Source organism: Nothobranchius furzeri, chromosome 15, assembly GCF_043380555.1.
Source record: "Nothobranchius furzeri strain GRZ-AD chromosome 15, NfurGRZ-RIMD1, whole genome shotgun sequence".
Lineage (NCBI taxonomy): Eukaryota > Metazoa > Chordata > Actinopteri > Cyprinodontiformes > Nothobranchiidae > Nothobranchius > Nothobranchius furzeri.
The window spans coordinates 54,686,192-54,705,666 of record NC_091755.1 but is presented as its reverse complement, the minus strand read 5'-3'; the positions used below and the strand labels follow the sequence as shown (position 1 = coordinate 54,705,666).

Here is a 19,475-nt window from a genome sequence, read left to right as displayed (position 1 = left end):
TAAAAAGTCTGCTGCAGCTCGGTGTGCACCTCTACAACCTCTGCCACAGAAGTGCGCCTGTGCTCCTAGTCCTTCAGTGGCTGTGTGGGTTATGGTCTGTTGTGGTCAGCCCATGCAGCCAGCAGCACATACAGATGTGCCCTTCACCACACAGCTGTACAGGATGAGGGGGCAGGCTGGACTACAAACATGAAAAATGTTTAACAAGCAGAAATAATAGTTTGCAAAATGTGCAACGAAGAAAGGAAGTCATCCCGTCACATGCAGTGGTAACGTGTGCAAAGACTGCATCGGTCATGTGAAAACTGGTGAGCTGCCATGTGTAACGGAATGAAATGACTGTTTTCCACCAAAAGTCATTTTCCCCTCTCCTCTGACACAGAACTAGTCTGCATGAGATATGGCCTCAAGGTCTCATGCATTTGCTTCTAAACTGCTTCTTTCCAGCTCAAGAGAAGAATGAAGAAAGGACTCTCTCCTTTTAATAAATCAAAGAACTCTATTTTTAATAAAGCTAATCAAACAAAGCGTTAGTCAATAATAAGATGTGACCAATCTGTGAAATCAAAATAGTAATTACTTTATTATAATCCTATAGAATATAATAGGTAATATGACTTTAAATGTTTCTACTAGGACTGATCTCACGTAGCGTTAAGAGATGACACATTGCTTTTACTGATCCAATCAGAATCTGCCAGATCTGACGGAGGCGTGGTTTTGGTGGTGCTTGGTAAATCTGTCATCTTTTCATTCGACCATAAACCAAAACATCCAAAGTATAAAACTATGCCCACGTCATCTTTAACGCCGGTTCAAAGCGTTTGTGAGAAGTGTCGGTGTGGCCAATCTGTAACTTTCCTCTTCAGCCAAAAGAACCAACGACAAGCTGGATAAAATCTGTTGCTGTTCCAACTGCTGCAACGGTTCCTTTCAGAATAAAAGCTGAACCATCACGACCCAGTTTTGGGTCTCGCTAGATGCCAACAAACTGTCGTGACCCGGAAGTATCTCAAAGACTGGTCTGGTCGGCAACCGCTGCTTTTCCTACCGGCTTCGGTTCCAGAGAGGGTCAAACTGGACCTCGACATTCCTGATCTAACGGGGACCTCCAAAAGGGTATGTAGGCCGATGGAATGGCGTCGAATGTGTTTATGAATCTCCTAACCAAAGCTTGGCACGAAGACATCACCTTCACTTCCCACCAGAACTAATCGTTTCTTCGGATTTGCTGGTTCTGAGCAACATTCCACACTACACCATTCTCCGTCTCATTCACCTTAGTAACACCATACATTTAGTGTTTAAGTTAGTCTAGTTTTAATTTGTTTAGTAATAAATCTTTAAACTGTTAAAACCTGACTCTCTCTCTTCTGTTGTCTCTGAATTAATACGAAGCTGTTATCTAATCCCTGCAATAAAAAGTTCAAATCTTCTGGTTAAACAGTACCCACAGATCCATAAGGAATTTCATATTTACTATGGAATATTTTGTCTTATGGCTCATTAAATAACATGTAAATTAACTCATTACACATGGCTGCAGGTGGCTACGGCAAAACATATCAGGTTTATAGTAAAATGTTTTAGTTTGTGAATAGTTTACCTTTGGTGTTTGTGTGATTTCTGTTTGCACGTTTCCTTTTGTTTTCAATTTTAAAAAGTCTGACTTATTGTTGTGTTGTGAAAGAGACAAACCAAAATAAGTCCTGCTCTTTTTTTGACATCTTTTTATTTTAAATGTTTGAACAGAATTCTTAAGAACTCACAATGCAAAACAAAACCAAACACCCTCACATACCCTCACACACCTCACGTAACTGGATCAAATTCAAGAATAAACACAAACAAAATTCAAAGCTGACACCAAATTAGACAGCTACAAAAAGAAACAAAGGAACAAATACAAAATTACCAACACTCGTACCGTCAAAATAACTTATGAATAGAAACCAAACTTTATCAAACTTCTCCACCGAGGCCTGCAAACAAAGTCTCAGTTTTTCTGAGTGTGTGTGACTCATTATCTCGTTAATGCTTTAGGAGAACATCGGTGCATGAGAATCCTTCCATTTAGACTAAATGAGTCTGCTGGCCAACAAAGAACAAAAAGTGACTGAACGCAAAATTAACACAGTTTGAAGAACAATTAAAGATAAAATCCCTCAGGGGCTCATTTTAGGCAAAAAGAAAACAAAAGAAGGAGAAATGAGTAAAATACACTTAAACAGAAGAGGAGCCATAATAATAGCGCGTATTATGTGTTCAAATTCTCCTAAAACTACAAACGTGAAAACGTCTTTTTACGTTTATTTATTTACTTTTTTGCCCTTTGGCTGACAGCAGATGTGACACGCTTGTTGTTTATTTCATCTTCTGGATCTTTTTAAGCAAAAAATGAATGAGCTCTTAATTTAATGAAGTCTATTGATTTGTCTCCTATAATCAGTGCATGACCAATCAGAACTGTTAGCTGTTTGCATAAGCTATAACCAGTATTCTGTTTTTGTCTAGTTAACTTAGCAGTAAATAACTAAATAAATAAAATCACTGTCCCTATTGGTTCCCCAGTGACTAGAAAGTTCTTTTACTAATCAGTTTAGAAACGCTTTATAACAATCTGAAGCCGTATGAGTAGACGTTATATAACTTTAAACATTATATGATTTAAAGTAGGCCTACTGTAACAAAAACTGTCATTTAAAATGTTTAATTATTTATAAACAATGTCTTGACAAATTAAAGTTCATTAAAATAGTTTAAAAATATGTTCTGCTTGACTGGTAGTTATTTCTTTATTTGCCCATGAGTAAAGGCAGGTGCGCAGACTTTTTAAAAGTTACGCACAGAGAACAATGTGGAGGGTAAATAATCCAACGGGATTCAGAGCATCTGAGCATTTTCTCACACTTGTACATTCTCTGCATCTCGCTGTTGACAGAACGCTGAAGAGGAGGTCGGAGTGCGTCTGTGGTAGAACAGCGCACAAGAGCGCAATTTAGCGCTTCCAGATCTGGAAACCCTTTTATTTAGACTTTTGCCAACCTCTGGTTATTTCATCTGGAGAAATGTCCCCTGATTTTAAACATTTGGCTGAAGTAGCGCTGATTATTCCAGCACTCGCTGTCCAAAAACGTGGGACAGGTTCCATTCATGCAATGAAAAAGACAACCAGGCAGAAATGTGAAAAGAGGTCATTTTTGCAGATTCCAGCAGTAAAGATAGATTTTGTCCAAACTCCGTCTTTGCTCAGGCAAGGGCACCCGGGCCCAAGTCTGTAGAGAGGTATACTAAATATACTTAAAAATGTAAAATGCACAAAGTGCACAACAGAATTATGAAAATCTAAGTTAAGAAAGTGTTTGTGATTACGTCTGTCAAGAGCCAACTGGAACAAAAAGAAACCTTGCTACAGAGAATGGATTGGTAGGCCATAATTAAAGTTTGTTGCTAAGCAACACACACACTCACCACCTGAAAAACCTGAGCAAACACAAATTCCTTACAAGCTCATAACTGTGTTGCAGCTGAAACTGGCCAGATTACAGATGGAGGTAAATGGTCTAAATGACACGAGATCTGATCTTTTACAACATGATAGAAAAACGAGAGGGGAAAGAGAAGGAGAGAGGAGCAACGACACGTGATTGCAAGATGAAGCGGAGCGATGGGTGCAGCCAGGGGGCTGGTAGCAAAGGTTTCTATTCCAGCAGAAAAGAATTGTGCAGCACGAGCAGCACAGAAGAGTGTTCTGCTAGAAACATGTGGAGGAATGTGAGAGGAGGAAATAAGTGAGCAGCAAGAACACCACCTGCACCTCTCCATCTTTTTTCTTTGCACCTCCCTCCACTTCCAATTGAAAGAGGCAAACAGCATCCTTATAGCTTCAGCAGATCAAACACCTTCTCATCAAGTTGCTTTTCAAAACAACTATTATTTGTTTTAACTTGCAACTCCATCAGCCGCTAAGAACTCCATCGTGCACCTGCAGATGACCAGAGTGTATCTCACGGACCAGCCGTGCGTATTCAAGGGGACCTACGACCTACGACCTTTTGAGCAGCAGTAGCTCAACAGGTTGAGCGGGTTGTCCAGTAATCAGAAGGTTGCAGGTTCGATCCCGGCTCCGGACAGAGAATTCTGTTGTTGTGTCCTTGGGCAAGACACTTAACCCACCTTGCCTGCTGGTGGTGGTCGGAGGGACTGGTGACGCCTGTGCTCGGCAGCCTTGCCTCTGTCAGTGTGCCCCAGGGCAGCTGTGGCTACATCGTAGCTCATCAACATCAGTGTGTGAATGAGTGTGTGAATGGATGAATGATACACTGTAGTGTAAAGCGCTTTGGAGTCCTTACTCTGAGAGACGCTATACAAGTGTGGGTCATTTATCATTTGATACTTCAGAAGTCCATCCACTTGCCCTGTTGAGACGGCTTTGCTTGCCGACCGAATCTCCCAATAACTCTCATCCCACGGGTATCATAATTCTGCACACTGGCGTTGGATGGGTTATGGTTAGTTTGATAACACCACTAAATTCAACCAGATTATTCTTATTATTCCAGAAATCCCATTCATTCCTAAGGCATTTATTAGACTTTTAATGACATATTAGATCATTTTTCATAAAAGTTTGGTTATTGTCTTTGCTGATTTTACCTGGAATAATTGTTAATCTACAGTAATTCTGTATAATCACTAGTTGTAGAAATATATTAATAAATAGACTTTTATAAACTATATTTTTGCTTCTGTGTCAGATTATTGGTAGGTGTTGGTTCCATATCCAAATTACCAATTTCCAGTGTCAATTGGATATTAAAGGTTCAATAAAACGATTGATCCATATATTTATGTAGCACTGCATTCTGCAAGTTGCATTTTTTACAGTGTGGTTGTTTTAGTATGTGTCTTATTGGTCCTTTACTTGATGCTGTACATGATAAAACCAGTTAAATTCACTTGATCAGATTGTTCGGTGATGTTTTCCTATTATTCTAAAGCTGCCTTGCTCCTGTGTTAAAGGAGTGTGGTAGACCCAGACCAGAGGGTCACTCTGGAGGTCCCAGAGCATGCATGACATAATGCACTTACTGAGCATGCTCAGACTGCATGTGCTGTTCTCTATGCAGCACAAAAACACAGAAAGTGATCTTGAGGATGGGAAAGGGCTTGTGACTTGTTTGGTTCACACTTTCCACAGTTTAAATGACTCCATCCATCAATTTTCTGCAGCAACATCCCCTGCCCTACCCCATCACTGATTATAGGGTGAAAGTAAAAGCTGCACAGAGAATGAATGGCAGGCATCTGGCAGAAAATGATATATTGTTTTACAAACACGTACACAGGAGCTGGAAATCTGATTGACAGATTTCTCAAGAGCTGTAGTGAATTATTCAGCACAGTGTGACAGACCAACAAACAGGCACACATACTGAACATCAGCCTCAGTCTGAGCTAGAGTCAGGAAGACAGACAACTAAGGATAATCAAAACTTCCCTCCAGGCTCATATTTATTCACAATCAATATGTTTGCAAAATTCTGCATTAGCTTATGTTACTTTAGCCTCCTGACACAGACATGGAGACTTTAAGACAAATGTTTGAAAATACACACAAGTTCCTCTTGTGCTGTGCACACACACACACACACACACACACACACACACACACACACATGCACGCAATGGCTCACACACACGTACATGAATATAAGTGAGCAACTAACAAAAGAAGTTTCAGTCTCCTATCAAAACATGAGTGGGTAAATTAGCTGATTGCTGCAAAGACAACTGTCTTATATCGTGTAATATCCCCATTTTGACACTTTTGACCAGGTTATATTGTTATTTCCTCATGAAGAACACTCCTAGTTTTTGACTTCATGCTTGTATTTTCCTGTCTCAGCTTCAAATCCAAGCTGGTCTGCCCAGTGGCTGCAAACATCTGAATCGGGCATGGTTGGTTGTTTATGCTCTGCTTCTTCCCATCCAGGGAGTTTGAGATCTGATCCCCCTCCTTTGGTCTGTAGTTACTAACGCCCAGTCACTCTGTGTAGCTAGCAGGGAGTTTAATCTCTACAGTTGTAAAGAAGTGATTTCTTTCTTATCTAGTCTGCATTTTAAATTATGCCTAGTACCCAAAAAATGATTTTTGTCTGCAAGAGGAACAGGATCCCTGTCCAGGCTTCCTGGATAAGAGTTTAATCTGCAGAAATTGATAGATGTTATCTTCACAGGTCAGTGGGAAAGTAGAAGTGGAGGTTAGGAGCTTGTTAGAGCTTGTTAGAGGAGCTTGGCTTGGATCCAGAAAGAGTGAAAGAGTGAAAGAGTGGCGAACTTGGCGAAGCCAAGTACAGCCACTGTCTTAGTAATGGCCAGAAGCAGAGTTGGAGTCCAAAAGCCCCAGAAGGTCTAGAGCAAATTTTGAAAGCAGAGAACTCAAATGTGTTTTGGGGAAAACTTTAGATTTCCTTATTTAACCTTCCCACTGTCTTCATGGGTGACCCCGCCAGGAAAGTTGACCATTGAGCAGGATTGATGGTTTATCCCTTGAGGTCCACGTGGCAGGGGTGAGGAGTGAGCACCACCTCATCATTTTTGTGTATCTAAACAGACTGGAGAGATGAAAATGAACAAACATACACACTCCTCCTTGAACCGTCACCTTATCGTGGTGGAGGAGTTTGAGTGCCCTAATGATCCTAGGAGCTATGTTGTCTGGGGCACTTAGTGCCCCTGGTAGGGTCTCCCATGACAAATTGGTCTTAGGTGAAGGGTGAGACAAAGAACGGTTCGAAGGATCTTTCATGGCGGTGAAAACGAAGAGTCGGAGTACCCGGCCCGGAGGGTTACCGGGGTCCCACCCTGGAGCCAGGCCTGGGGTTGGGGCCCGTGAGCGAGCGCCTGGTGGCCGGGCTTTCGCCCATGGGGCCCGGCCGGGCCCAGCCCGAACCGGATACATGGGCTCGTCCAACTGTGGACCCACCACCCGCAGGAGGAACATGAAGGGTCCGGTGCAATGTGAATCGGGTGGCAGACCAAGGCGGGAGCCTTGGCGGTCCAATCCCCGGACAGGAAAACTAGTTTTTGGGACATGGAACGTCACCTCGCTGGCGGGGAAGGAGCCGGAGCTTGTGGCAGAGGTTGAGCGGTACCGGCTAGATATAGTCGGACTCACCTCGACACATTGCATTGGCTCTGGAACCCGAGACCTGGAGAGGGGTTGGACACTCTACTTTGCTGGAGTTGCTCCGGGTGAGAGGCGGAGGGCTGGGGTTGGCTTTTTGTTAGCCCCGAGACTCTCTGCCTGTGTGTTGGGGTTTACCCCGGGGGACAAGAGGGTAGCTTCCTTGCGCCTTCGGGTCGGGGAACGGGTCCTGACTGTTGTTTGTGCTTATGGGCCAAATATCAGTTCAGAGTACCCACCCTTTTTGGAGTCCCTGGGACGAGTGCTAGATAGTGCTCCATCAGGGGACTCCATTGTCCTGCTGGGGGACTTCAATGCTCACGTGGGCAATGACAGCTTGACCTGGAGGGGTGTGATTGGGAGGAACGGCCCACCTGATCAGAACTCAAGCGGTGTTTTGTTATTGGACTTCTGTGCAAGCCGCAGTTTGGCCATAACGAACACCATGTTCGAACATAAGGATGCCCACCGGTACACTTGGTACCAGGGCAGCCTAGGTCACAGGTCGATGATAGATTTTGTAGTCGTATCATCTGACCTGCGGCCGTATGTTTTGGACACCCGAGTGAAGAGAGGGGCGGAGCTGTCAACTGATCACCACCTGGTGGTGAGTTGGATCAGATGGCAAGGGAACATGCCGCGTAGACCTGGCAGACCCAAACGCATAGTGAGGGTCTGCTGGGAACGCCTGGCAGAAGAACCTGTCAAGACGGTCTTCAACTCCCACCTCCGGCAGAGCTTTGACCACGTCCCGAGAGCAGTGGGGGACATTGAGTCCGAGTGGGCCTTGTTCCACTCTGCGATTGTCGAGGCGGCTGTTGCTAGCTGTGGTCGTAAGGTGGCCGGTGCCAGTCGTGGTGGCAACCCCCGTACCCGCTGGTGGACACCAGAGGTTCGGGGAGCCGTCAGGCTGAAGAAGGAGGCCTACAGGGCGTGGCTGGTCTGTGGGTCTCCGGAGGCAGCAGACAGGTACCGGATAGCCAAGCGGGGTGCAGCAGTGGCAGTTGCCGAGGCAAAATCTCGGGCGTGGGAGGAGTTTGGTGAGGCCATGGAGAAAGACTATCGATCGGCTCCAAAGAGGTTCTGGCAAACTGTCCGGCGCCTCAGGAGAGGAAGGCAGCAACTCGCTCACACTGTTTACAGTGGGGATGGGGAGCTGCTGACGTCAACTGAGGCTATAGTCGGACGGTGGAAGGAATACTTTGAGGAGCTCCTCAATCCCACCAATGCGCATTCCGAGGAGGAACCAGAGCTGGGAGGCCTGGGGATGGACTGTCCGATCTCGGGGGCAGAAGTTGCTGAGGTAGTCAAACAACTACACAGCGGCGGAGCCCCGGGGGCGGATGAGGTTCGTCCTGGGTATCTCAAGGCTATGGATGTTGTAGGGCTGTCATGGTTGACACGTCTCTACAACATTGCGTGGTCATCGGGGGCAGTTCCTAGGGAGTGGCAGACCGGGGTGGTGGTCCCCATCTTTAAGAAGGGTGACCTGAGGGTGTGTTCCAACTATAGGGGGATCACACTCCTCAGCCTCCCTGGAAAGGTCTACGCCAAGGTACTGGAGAGGAGGGTCCGATCGATAGTTGAATCTCAGATAGAGGAGGAGCAATGTGGTTTTCGTCCTGGCCGTGGAACTGTGGACCAGCTCTATACCCTTGCAAGGGTGATGGAGGGGGCATGGGAGTTTGCCCAACCAATCCACATGTGCTTTGTGGATTTGGAGAAGGCTTATGACCGTGTCCCCAGGGGCACCCTGTGGGGGACGCTCCAGGAGTATGGGGTGGGTGGCTTTCTGTTAAGGGCCATTCAGTCCCTTTACCAGAGGAGCGTGAGTTTGGTCCGCATAGCCGGTAGTAAGTCGGACCTGTTCCCAGTGAGGGTTGGACTCCGCCAGGGCTGCCCTTTGTCACCGGTTCTGTTCATCACTTTTATGGACAGAATTTCTAGACGCAGCCGTGGTGTGGAGTGTGTCGAGTTTGGTGGCAGGAGAATCTCGTCTCTGCTTTTTGCGGATGATGTGGTCCTCCTAGCTTCATCCAGCTCTGACCTTCAGCTCTTGCTGGGTAGGTTCGCGGCCGAATGTGAAGCGGCTGGGATGAGGATCAGCACCTCCAAATCTGAGACCATGGTTCTCGACCGGAAAAGGGTGGCTTGCCACCTCCGGGTCGGGGGGGAGGTCCTACCTCAAGTGGAGGAGTTTAAGTATCTCGGGGTCTTGTTCACGAGTGAGGGTAGGAGGGATCGGGAGATCGACAGGCGGATTGGTTCGGCGTCTGCAGTGATGCGGACGCTGAGCCGATCTGTCGTGGGGAAGAGGGAGCTGAGCCAGAAAGCCAGGCTCTCGATTTACCGGTCGATCTACGTCCCAATCCTCACCTATGGTCATGAGCTTTGGGTAATGACCGAAAGAACGAGATCGCGGATACAAGCGGCCGAAATGAGTTTCCTCCGTAGGGTGGCCGGGCTCAGCCTTAGAGATAGGGTGAGGAGCTCGGACATTCGGGAGGGACTCGGAGTAGAACCGCTGCTCCTCCGGATCGAAAGGAGCCAGTTGAGGTGGTTTGGGCATCTGGTCAGGATGCCTCCTGGACGCCTCCCCGGGGAGGTGTTTCGGGCATGTCCTGCCGGCAGAAGGCCCCCGGGTCGACCCAGGACACGTTGGAGAAGTTACATCTCCAATCTGGTCCGGGAACGCCTTGGGGTCCTGCCGGAGGAGCTGGTGGACAAGGCCGGGGAGAGGACGGCCTGGAGCTCCCTAGTTGGGATGCTGCCCCCGCGACCCGGACCCGGATAAGCGGAGGAAGACGACGACGACGACGACGACAAACATACACACACACACACACACACACAGCAAGGGCACAGGGGTGGGGTTTGGAAAACAGTAGGCATTAGCAGAAGCACTCGTTGAAGATTCTTGCCTGATATGAACAGAGGAGGAGCGGACAGCGCACGAATTTTGTGGGCGAACCACTTTGCGGCGCTTCGCAGCTGGTGTGTTCTGGGCGTTAGTCACCTGGTTCCTGGTTTCCGCTCTCCTTAGATCCTGTCTGATTTCTAGACCTACCAATTATATTTTGTGCCACAGCTTGATGCTGTCTGTCTATGGCTCAGTAATTCTGTCAAACTTGCATAATTCAGGTCTGAGTTGTGCAGGCCAGAGAGGATGCTGCAGAATCATCCCTTAGGGGCAAACGGAAAAATATCCTTTAATCCTGGGCACCAACAGTCTACTATCCAAGAACACACACCTTATCGGACAACCAGAGACAAAATGATTCTGTAAAAAAAAGTGGCAGGAAATGTTCTTTGACAACAAATATTGTACAAATTTCTTTCTAACTCCAGCCAATCTAAAGCATCCTGTAAGTTACTGAACTCAGACTGAGCACCAATTAAAATCTTTTGGCATCAATTGGTGGGAACAGTTTGACCAAATTGGAGCTGAAAACACTAATATAAGTTTTAACGCTAACCCAAAGTACATTTGATTCATTTAAACATGCGGACGATCATAGACAACAGGAAGAAAAGGATTTTTAGGTCATTTTTGTTCCCGCATTACCCCAGAAACACACAGGCTGTCTCTGAATGACAGAGCATGACATCTAGATGAAGAGTAAGAACAACAATTATAGAGTCACTGCATTTGTGAATGAACATCGACCAAGCGGGGTCGCGGTTGGGCTGGTGTCTATCTCCAGGTGGGGTACACCCTGGACAGGTGGCCCATGCATTCCAGGTTCTCATGGATATCTGGAATATTAATTTGTACTTGGAACAATAGAAGTATAGATATCTGGAATATGTATCCAGTCTGCCTAATAAATGTTAAAAAGAGATATCTCAAACTTAATTCCTACTAGTGCAGTTATTATGGATATATTTAATTATAAATCTATGGTAACAACATAGCTGTTGATGTCTTCATTTGCAATTTTGACAAATAAGAATACAATTTAAAATAAGTTATGGTTATTTAAAATAGTTATTACAGAGAGGTCAGATTGTTGATTAATTGTTAAAACGGCTTGCTGTAGCTGGTCAAAGTCAAAGTCCCATCAGTTGTCACACACACTGATGTGTGTGCGAAATTTGTTTTTCACACTTGACCCATCCCCTGGGGGAGCGGTGAGCTGCAGACACAGCCACACTCGGGAACCCGTTGGTGGTTTAACCCCCCCCCCCCATCCAACCCTTAACGCTGAGTGTCAAGCAGGGAGGCATTGAGTCCCAGTTTTGGTCCTCGTGTCTTTATTGCTTTCACTCATCTCCTAACCTTCCTAACCAGCGTGTTAATGTAACAGTTGTCCCAGGCATGTTGTCCTCCCTGCTTCTATAGTGATTAGGGATGGATGAGTGTGTGTGCACCACCGCACACACTCGTGGTGGCGAGGGTGGCGATCTGCAAACAAACATCCTTGTCAGTTTTGACCGGCGGCGGCACGTGGTTTGAAGGAGAGGCAAACAAATAAATCAGGTTGAGGTGGCTTTATTGCAACATGTTTGTCACCAACACCAACGTTTCTAACACCAACACTCACTGCCTTTTATAACTAAGTGACTGATTGGAAGAAACCAAGAAGAGGGGTAATCAAAGAAATAATAACTAAATAATATTTACAGAACCCAACCACCAAAATAATAAATGGTACCAAACATTTACATAAATACAAATCATACTAAATAAATCCAAGTTCAATCAAACAGAAACTAGGTTTCACATAACTCCTCCAAGAATCACACCTCCTTATTTAAGTGGTATGCTCCAGCAGCTTAAAAGCAGCACCTGGGACACAAACTTCCCTTTGCTGCCCCGCCCTGCTGAGGAGACAATACCAGAAAGGTGAGTGAAACTTGAGATTAACGTAAACACAAATTGACTTTTAACAAACATTTCCTTTTTACACAGGAAGGGTGGCCAGTCCCTCCGCTTCTAAAGAATCTGTTTTAAATGTCCAACAAAAAATAAATAACTTCAATAACAAAACCTTTTGTCTGTAACTCAATCAGAAACATAAATCATAATGAATGGAACCCCTGGTCTCCATTACAATCCTGATGTGTTTGGCGCTGTGCTCATTTTGTGCCGTTTGTAACACCGCCTCGGGGTGGGATGACGGGTGCGGGTACAGCCGGTGTCACTCACTCCAGCAGCTGCTTCGCACGCGACCGACACGTCACTGATGTGTCTGACAGCCGCTGCACTTCATTCAGCCACATCATAGTAACGGAGTAACGCGCCACTTATATGCCCAGTAACGACAACAGCATCGCAACGATGAGAAAAGCAATTATTAGATTACTTCTTTACGTAAAAACTCAGTTAGTAATGCCGTTATACTTAAACGCAACGCTGTTACTCCTAATTCTGCTTAAACTTGAAATTAAGATTTCCTACAATTCCCACAATGCCATTCTGCAGTGTGAAGATAAAGAGATCTGCTTTTCAGCAGAGTTTTAAACACAAGTGGTAAAAGTGAAAGTTAGTTGCCTCCTTCTGGAGAATGAGAGTTGATCTTGATTCAAAACATGGACCTGTTTTCATGCTGCTACGCTAATGGGCTCTGTCTATTTCCTGCAGCATTCTGCGTCGCGTAAGATGAATATTCTGGTGTCTGAAGGCTTCAAGAGCAGATAACAGCTTCACATTCACTTCCTGTTTAGGTCAGCAAATTAATCTCCATCTCTACAATAATCAAAAATGATGTCAAAAGGTCAAAAACAAAACTGGTCAGCCCCTCCATTTGAATCCCTTTATTGGCGCCCTCTAGTGGGCATGCTTTTAGATGATTTGTTTCAGAAAAAGAAGACGATCATTTATATAGCGCCTCTCAAGATAGAAATCACACGATTAACATTTTCATGCACAGAAGACCACCACAGATTTGTCCTATGAACTTTTGTCCATTAGAAAGACATTTTTGTAAATGCATCCACCCAAACAAAGAAAGTGTGTGTTTTATTACACCAGCAGTTCTGCTGCACAAACCAGTGTGCAGCTGAGCAGGAAAATGAGGATAAATCCAAAAACCTGGAGATCTTCCATCTATTTGACACAGCATCACACATCTGTTTCAGCCTAATATTCTGCTGTGTTTGTGTCTGCAGCCAGTACAATAAATGCACCCACAGTCAATTCATGAAAATAAATACATGCCATGTAAAATATTCAGATTGGATTCTGAAAGACTCCTGACATGTAAAAGTGTAAGTGTCAGAGCCCGTTTATGGCTCCCAGCAGCGGCTCCACCTCAAGCCCAGCTCACTCTGCTTTCAGCTCCGTACTGGGACTCATTAACGCTCTTCATCACTGACTCTGCCTGTGATTATATGATTCCCACTTGGCAGAAGGGGACGTAACACAGATCCTTAACTCCTGTTTTCTCCTGGCTTCAGTCATTCTGCTGCATCCCTGTGAGCCTTGCTTTAATGACGTTTCAGCAGAAGTCTCACTCATCAGACCTTTGCTCTCTGATACTCTCAGCACCAACAGGTTTTACACGACAACAACACAAGTTTGTTTGTTTCACATCTACATGTTGAGTTTGGGACATAAAAGTATATGTTTTTGTTATTTATGTTCAAATTTAACATTTAATAAGGACATTGTTTTATAAAAGAAAATTTTACGCACAGTGTGTTTATCTCTTTGAGAATCAAGTGTTATATTATACCTCAGATTGACACAAATATGAGATAAACTTCACTTTTTTAGAACCTATTGCACTTGGTTGGACTTTCAAATAACTTGTTAAATGTTTTGACTTTTCTGAGTTTGAACTGTTTTCTTAAAGACTCATACAGCTCACATAAATGCTTCTTTATAGAAAAATTTCCCTCTTTGTTTCATAATTCAAATCCAAACAATTGAAGGATTTTGACGACCTCCAGTTAAGACATCCTCACCGGGAAAACATGGATTCAGCTTTAATTAAAGTCAAATAAATCCCTTCACAGCAGCAGGAGAGTGTTACTGTGGGGGAATTTTAATATATTCACTTTAATCTCTTTACTTATTTCATACTTAATGATAGTTGGGTTGGAGATAGACTAGATCAGACATACTAGCCTGTGACTGGTTGTTTAACTAGGTGTTTTATTGGTCTTTTACTTGATGGTTTAGGTGATAAAAGCAGCTAAATGACTTCATAGATTGCCTCGATCTCTGATGTTATTTATTATTTTAAGCTGCCTTGCTCCAGTGTTAAAACCTAAAACATTGTTTGAATAATGACATAACCTATCTAAATCAAAAGTGTGTCCTTAAACACAAAAAACCTTTCACATCTGAAATGTGTTTGATCTATTCTGCTAATAAACCAAATTTACAAACAATAAAAGGTCCTAGACTTGTTGTTTTTATTATAATGCATAAATTGCTCCCTGACTAGCTAAATACGCCTCAAACCCCTAAGCATGATCCTTCCACCCCTAGTTATTTTTGTTTTAGATAATTGTGCACTTTTTTCTTGCCTGACGATAATTCATATTGATTTTATTGTTTGTTTTTGAAAATTACTCTCTACATCTTCAGAGTCCATGGTCGGGAATTCAGATGTTTTGAAACTGTTGCATTATCTTTCCAGAGCTCAGCTTGACCTCTGCTGTTGCATGTGTTTTTTTTATTTAATCTTTATTTAACTGGAAAGTCCCATTGAGATTAAAAACCTCTTTTTTAGGGGAGTCCTGGCCAAGGACAGTGTTTGCTTTATTCAGTTGTAATCAGGAAATAAAAATATGCTTGAAAATAATTTTTCACAAATGAGGAGCGAACCTTCCAGAATATAAAAAAATTGTCAGATACTCTTTTATCATCTCACAGCCTTTTCTTTTTTGTGAAAAAAATGTATTCCCATCTTCTGTTGGTTTATATTAAAGCCAAGGGTCGCTGAGGTTTTTAATTTGATTGATTTTTTTTTCACCTGAACACATACTGAAGCAGCTTTGGCATTAAGTCCCTTCTGGACTGCTGGTGACCTTCCTCCAAACTCAAAACCAGCAACAACAATCCAGGGGATGTATTTTCTATTCCTGATAAAAACAACAACAAAAATGTAGAAAAACACCAGATTTCAGCCTGAATATTTAAAGTAAAAACCTGATAGCACGTGAATTTCAGTCCTCCCAGTGTGAAACTTGTTTAAGTCAGTCTGAAGAAGGTGACAGGTTGGAACTGCAAGGTTCTCCCTGACTGAACGGTTTCGTTTTCAAATGGTATCCACTTTTTTCCAACATGGGGGTAAACCAATGCCTCTAAAACTACTACACCAATAGGAGAGGAGCAGCTGTGTGACAGAGCATCGATGCCCCTGTACACTCGTGGGCCAGAACATACCAGTGTCAGACAAATAAACGACAGGTCCAGGTTCGGAATAAAACACCGACACAAAGGAGAGAGATGTCCACATTACTCTCACCAAATCAGTCTCAAAGAAATCTACATGTGCACGTGTACAAATGGAGGACCGCGTGGATCACACGCACACATCACTCACAGGCTGCCTCAGAATCAGGATCCAGCTGGAATGCAGTGCTACATGTGCGTCTCGTGTACACTCTGCAGGAGCCAGCACACTCATACACATGCAAAGACATACAGTCTTACCTCCAGACCTGCCCCAGCTGCAGGACGTGAAGCACGGTCTGAAAGACCCACATGCAGATGGTGCAGCACCTCCGAGGGGAGGCGGCTCTCGCGGCTGTTGTTGGCTGACCAGGGGACGTGTACACCAGGGTAGCGTTGGCGGCGTTCCCCGCCGCGCTGTCCTTGGTGCTGAAAGTGCTGTCGCTCGCTGTGGCTGCGCCGCTTGCCGCACCTGCCGCTGCCGCGCAGCTCCCGCTGCCGCCGGCTGACCCATCACCGCTGCTCAGATCAGAATAGTCATACACGAACCACCTGAAACTCAACACCTGGACCACAGCTGAGGGCACCACTACGAACACAAGCGTCAAGCCGAACCACCAGTGGTCGCCCTTTAGGTAGTAGTGGGCGGCCAGCCACAGGTCGGTCGCGCCGTCGGAGAAAAAGACGAGCAGGGCGCAGAGCACCCAGCAGCAGTCCAGCAGGGTGTAGGGCTTCCCGCCGGCGGCCGTGCACTGGGACCGGGTGGCGGGTTTCCCCGGCTCCGACAGGCTCCTGGGGGTGTTGTCATCTTCCACAGACACCGCTGCTCCATCCGACTTAGCGGCCATGTTGGTTAGGATGGGAGAAAGACAGGGAAAGAGGTGGAGAAGCAGGAAAGAGAGAGGGAGGGGGCTGGCTGCGCGCGAGTCAGAGGGAGTGAGAAAGATTACATCATAACTAACCTAATCATCAGCCAATTAACGGAGAGGAATTATGACTAAGAACGCTGTTAACACCGTGACACCAGCTGATGTTTTTACTACTCTAGACAGATCCATCCGACCCGCGGGGGTCGGCTTGCTCCTCTGATCAGTAAATCTTCTGCAGGTTTGTTCCCCGCTCTCTGCGGCAGCAGCACCGATGACGACACTGTTATTAAACCCGTAAGTGTTGTCTGTCCCATCAATCAGGCACGCTGTCTCTGCACACTCTCATCTTTTCATCATAAATCCTTTTCCATAAATCCTCCTTCCGCCAGTAAATGTCTCCCATCTGCCAGGCGGACAGAGACACGTGGAAGTCTTCTGAGAAGTTGCTTTTAGGAGGAAGATGCGGGTTCCTCCTGATTCCCATCAGACAAACGGAAGAGCCTCTCAGTAAAACCGCAGTCTGCTGCCCACAGAGGTCAAAAGTTAACTCAGTTTTTCCTCCCAGCGTTCTTCTTGCCTGCAGGGGCAGCTGTGGATGGGAGATCTCCAGAAAAATATAGCATTAAAATGATCAGATGATATTTTATTTTCAAATTCATTTCAGTTTTCATGTATTTCTGGAGTCCATGGTGGGTTTGTCACAAAGCTGCTGTGTTTACAGCATCATTGCTGTCATTTAAATGTTATGAATATTACTGAATTTTAAAATCACAGTTTCATAATTGCATTTTTGTTTAATTATAAGCAAATAATAACAAAATTAAACAGTTTTAGAGAGGAGAATTAAAGACAAATCCAGAAATATAATACATTAAAATATTGACATGACCTTGGGTTTGTCCACCCATCTCTGACTTCTGCTTATCTGGGGTCGGGTCAAGGAGGCAACAGCCAGAGATGCCCAGACTTCCCTCTCTCCAGCTACTTGGGCCAGCTTCTCTGGCGGAATCCCAAGGCCTTCCCTGGCCAGCAGAGAGGCATAGTCCCCCCAATGTGTCCTAGGTTTCCCTTTAGGTGTCCTCTCGGATGAATGTTCCCTGAAAATTTCATGTTGAGAGGTGGAGGAGTAGGACCCGCAGGTACCCAGAACGACACTGAGCAGGAGAGGATGTAAAATGCAACATCTTTATTAAGATGCAAATCCAACACAAAACGAAGCATGGTACGAAGCCAAAAATACCAAATGGGGCAGAGCCAAAGAAAACCTAGTAGGGCAAGGCCAAAAAACCTAGAGACCTAAAGGGGGGGGAACAAAACAACACTGACATGCAAAAATGAACCAACAACACACTGAAACGCAGACAGGGTTAAATACACTGGGGCAGGATTGAGTGGGAGATGAGCTGCAGGTGCATGGAGAGAGAAACCTAATGAAATCCATTAACTAATCAGTGAGGGGAAAGTGGGCTGAGGAGGGGGAAATAACATGACCTAAGAGTAAAAACAAAACCTAAAGACAAGAAGATTAAGATAAACAACTAATGACCTGGGGAGAACTAAAAAACCAGTGGAGAAAGAAACACACTGAAACGAGACTATTTAAATGAAAAGCTGAACCTATAGAAAGACTACAGAGGGGTGACTAGGGGAGACCAACGGGAGCACAGGACCTGGGGGGATACCGAGGGGGGAGAACCTGGAGGGGCTGCAGACAAGGGGACTCATGAGGAACAAAAGGAGACACATAAGGGGATCCTAGGGGGAATGGAGAACACCAGGAGACACATGAGGGAGACGCAGACGCAGACCATGACAGAAAACCTCACCAGGGTGGCGTCCTGGAGGCATCCTAATCAGATGCTTGAGCCACCTCAACTGCCTCCTCTTGATGTGTTTGTCTCAAAGCCTTATCTTTCAATTAAATTCAGTTTATTTGTATAGAACCAAGTCATGACAAGAGTCATCTCAAGGCACTTCATAAAGTAAACTTTCCAATTGAGTTCATCGAGTCACTGACTTGTGTCAGAGACTTTACAGGAATCCTCATCTTGCGTGATGTATGTCAGTTATGAACGGATGTCATTCACTAAAATGATGTTAGATGAAATATAAACCATCTTGTATTCCTGCTGTAGAAAGAAACGTCACTAGGAGTTGTTTTTATGGTTTCTGAACAACTCTTCTCACACGGTTTCCCTCATTAGACCCTGCATGTGAGGACATCAGCAGGTTTATTGTATATGGTCAGTCATCTTGTGGGAAAGGTCTTAGAAAGAGGACATTTATTTAAAAAAAAAACAAATCAGAAAAGTGTTTGACACAGCAGTAGTTGTGTGATTCATTCAGTAGAAGATTATTTAAAGTGTTTTAGATTCTCTCTGCATGTCTCCTTCCATCAGGCATCAGTGTTGCATAAAATCAGTTTCAGTGATGAAGCTTTAATTAGGAAACAACAGAATGAGCTTCATGCTGTGTCCTTGGACAGTCCTGACACCTCGTTGCAAGAATGTTCGTAAAACCACAAACATCTGATCAGTCAGATCCCAGGATGCCTGCTTCATCCTGTCTGAGGGCTTCAGCAGCAACACTGCTGGGTCTGTCTAAATGAACCAGAGTGGATCATTGAGCTTTCAGCAAACATCATTCAAAAAGAAAACACACAGAAGTCTAACTGTTTGGCTGTCTTGAGCAGCAAATAGACATGTTTGGGTTCACCTGCTTTAAAGTGTCAGAAGAAGATTAGAAACAGCACAAACGTGTCTCTTCCTACTATGTTCATGCACTTTACCAACACTTTTACCCAGTGATTCATTTTTCATTACAGACAACATAAACCCAAATAATTATTTTTTCCCATACAAGTGCTTCTGAGATCTGAAAGATCTGGGAAAAGGCCTGAGTCTGGACAGACTGGAGATCTTCACAGACTCCGACTCTAAACTAAACCCGGATGTCCTCCCCATATGAAATAACGCTACAGTGGGGCAAAAAAGTATTTAGTCAGCCACCGATTGTGCAAGTTCTCCCACTTAAAATGATGACAGAGGTCAGTAATTTTCATCATAGGTAC

At 44.7% G+C, this 19,475-nt stretch overlaps 1 protein-coding gene across 1 annotated transcript in view; it reads right to left on the bottom strand.

Moving 5' to 3' along the window:
- The window catches only part of LOC107391223 (XK-related protein 7), a 62,652-nt gene extending 46,035 nt beyond the window's left edge, over positions 1–16,617 (bottom strand). Inside the window, exon 1 of the mRNA XM_015968391.3 lies at positions 15,798–16,617. Coding sequence (XP_015823877.3) covers positions 15,798–16,384 — 587 coding nt within the window. The 5' untranslated portion in view covers positions 16,385–16,617. The remainder of the gene's footprint in view (positions 1–15,797) is intronic.
- Positions 16,618–19,475: the final 2,858 nt, after the last annotated feature.